This window comes from Penaeus japonicus, unplaced genomic scaffold (genome assembly GCF_977035675.1).
Source record: "Penaeus japonicus unplaced genomic scaffold, GWHDUDI00000001_assembly GWHDUDI00000030, whole genome shotgun sequence".
NCBI classification, from domain to species: domain Eukaryota; kingdom Metazoa; phylum Arthropoda; class Malacostraca; order Decapoda; family Penaeidae; genus Penaeus; species Penaeus japonicus.
The window spans coordinates 9,033,288-9,035,787 of record NW_028234432.1 but is presented as its reverse complement, the minus strand read 5'-3'; the positions used below and the strand labels follow the sequence as shown (position 1 = coordinate 9,035,787).

Sequence of the window (2,500 nt, the reverse complement as noted above, 5' to 3'; positions counted from 1 at the left end):
TTTATTTGCCAGACTACATTTCCTCTTATTTCTGTATTCCTTCCTTTTAGTAGGCTTTATGGTCAGCAGAACCAGTGGATACAGAACTACCATTTAACTTTGCTTCATACCACTCGATGTCTTCTTGTAGCACTCTCTCGGTTGTCTTTTGCCTTTAAAAGATATGATTTCAGTACCAATAAACGAAGCTTTCAAACTCTCCTCCTGTGTATAATAATATACTTTCTTTATGTTAAGTACTTTTGTGATGGCCTTTAGTTTAGTAATAGTCTTCAGTCCAAATTTCTGATATAATTCTTCAATTTAGTCACAAGTTCCAAAGCAATTTGTCGTCCAGAAAAGTTTGAATTTCAATCAAAAACTTTCAGCGAATTATATCGTGCCAATATATCACAAACAAGTAGCAACACAACAGAAGCTTGTTGGAATGTATAATAATGTTATTAATTAACTAACGTTTATATGCTTATTGAAGAAACACGGCATTACCTTACAGGCCATTAGGTTCAGTGAGGAACTAGAAGTATTGAAAGACTTCCGACCTAAGGTCATTGAGGAACTTGCTATATGCGGTATTTAAGTGCTTAAGGTCTGTGAGAAATTTGTTGCATGCAATATTTAGGTTCCCAAGGTCAGCGAGGAACTTCCTGCACATAAAGACACAAATTTGATTACGATTCGGAAGGGAACTATCATCACTTAACGTTAGCGAGGAAGTTCGAAGTGCGTGGACCTCGTCCGCTGCGCGGCCCCAATTCCGCGGAAATGCGTAATATATTAAATTGAAAAGTGCAACCCCTAAACGTTATCAGATCAAGCTGATTTTTTTCACATTTCATTTTTATGATATATGGAGCCTATTTTTGTACAGTCACAATGACATTTCAAAAGTTGCAATTATTGAAATACCCTACTGTACATATCTATCTATCTATCTATCTATCTATCTATCTATCTATCTTTATATCTACATGTGTGTGTGTGTGTGTGTGTGTGTGTGTGTGTGTGTGTGTGTGTGTGTGTGTGTGTGTGTGTGTGTGTGTGTGTGTGTGTGTGCGCGCGCGTGTGTGTGTGTGTGTGTGTGTGTGTGTGTGTGTGTGTGTGTGTGTGTGTGTGTGTGTGTGTGTGTGTGTGTGTGTGCGTGCGTGTTTGTAGAGAGAGAGCGAGAGAGGGGAAAGAGTGAAAGAGAGCCAGAGAAAGAAAGAGAGAAAGATAAATAGAAAGAGAAAGAGAAATAGAAAGAGAAAGAGAAAGAGAAAGAGAAAGAGAAGGAGAAAGAGAAGAAGAAGGGAAGGAGAAAGAGAACCCATAACCCTGAGTCCTCAGGAGTAAAACAAAGACATTAACCTGATATTCAGAAATAAGCCTTTTAATCAAAGAATGTTAAACGATACAATTGATAAAAAGAACAAATTATTCCCCAGGCACACTGGGCAGCTTGGACCACTTCCTGCGTTATTTGCCGCAGCGATCACCTCTTGACACGCTAAAGGATCTCCTAGAGGAAGAAGTGTTGCCTCCGCCGGAAAAGAGGAAGCTTCCTGAAAATGCCACAGAGGAATCGTGTGTTTGTAACTTTGTGGAACACGTTGAGCCTGATGTAAGTTTAAGCGGATTTTACTTTCGTGGTTGAAGGGATTGTGGGAGATTCATATTTCGTTTTTTGTATTGACACTTAAGTACTATGGACTAAATTACTATGTTATTATAAGCTTAGTATTTGAAAGCTTTTAAGAGGAGTGTATTTCAAACAGCACAGTTGACTATGGAATTGTATAACACTCATTTCTTGTACAAGATATTCAGAGAAAAGAATAATTGAAGGTTTTTGGAAAGGTTATTGTAGAAATCATTGTTTCCTTCTTATATATTCCTTCCAATTTTACAGGATACCAGTATTACTCTTAAACTGATCATTACAATTATTTATATCTACAATATATATGAAGCTAGTTTATCAAAGCAAGAAGTTATCCAAAGGTAGAGACAGATTCAGAATATATCAGTAATTTATTTGTGTGTTCATCTTCCTGTATTTGTTTCCTGTGGAAGTCTGTACAAGTGATTGTATAGATATCTGTACTTTGATATCTAATATGTGTCACAGGCCATTTGAATATTGTTTCTTTCGTATTTTATGTTCTTTGTAGTATCACAGTTATCTGTTAATTAACTTAGTTAACAGGGTGTGTTATGTTTTTTTGTTAGGTTTATCAACTTGGCAAATGTTTTACAGCATTTAGAAATGGATGTTTTTGTGTTCATTCTTTTGCTTGCTTTATATGTTCTTGGCTTTATATCTGATTAACTGACATTTATTTACTATATATACATGATAAGTGTCTAATCACAAGAAGTTTTACATCAAAGAAATTAAAACAGAAGTACGACTAAGATCATATTTTCTTTCCAGTTAGATTATGTCACCGCAAACGTTAGCAGCAACAGCACTAACAATGCTACAGAGACGGAGGATTACGAGGAAGCCATAAGTGCCGTG

At 36.2% G+C, this 2,500-nt stretch overlaps 1 protein-coding gene across 2 annotated transcripts in view; it reads left to right on the top strand.

Annotated features, from left to right (window-relative positions):
- The window catches only part of LOC122262973 (venom phosphodiesterase 2), a 37,900-nt gene that overhangs the window by 29,868 nt on the left and 5,532 nt on the right, over positions 1 to 2,500 (top strand). For both annotated transcript variants that reach the window (XM_086554986.1, XM_086554985.1), the window contains exons 12-13: positions 1,425 to 1,600; positions 2,414 to 2,500. The exon at positions 2,414 to 2,500 is cut by the window's right edge and continues 133 nt beyond it. In XM_086554986.1, coding sequence (XP_086411112.1) covers positions 1,425 to 1,600; positions 2,414 to 2,500 — 263 coding nt within the window. The remainder of the gene's footprint in view (positions 1 to 1,424; positions 1,601 to 2,413) is intronic.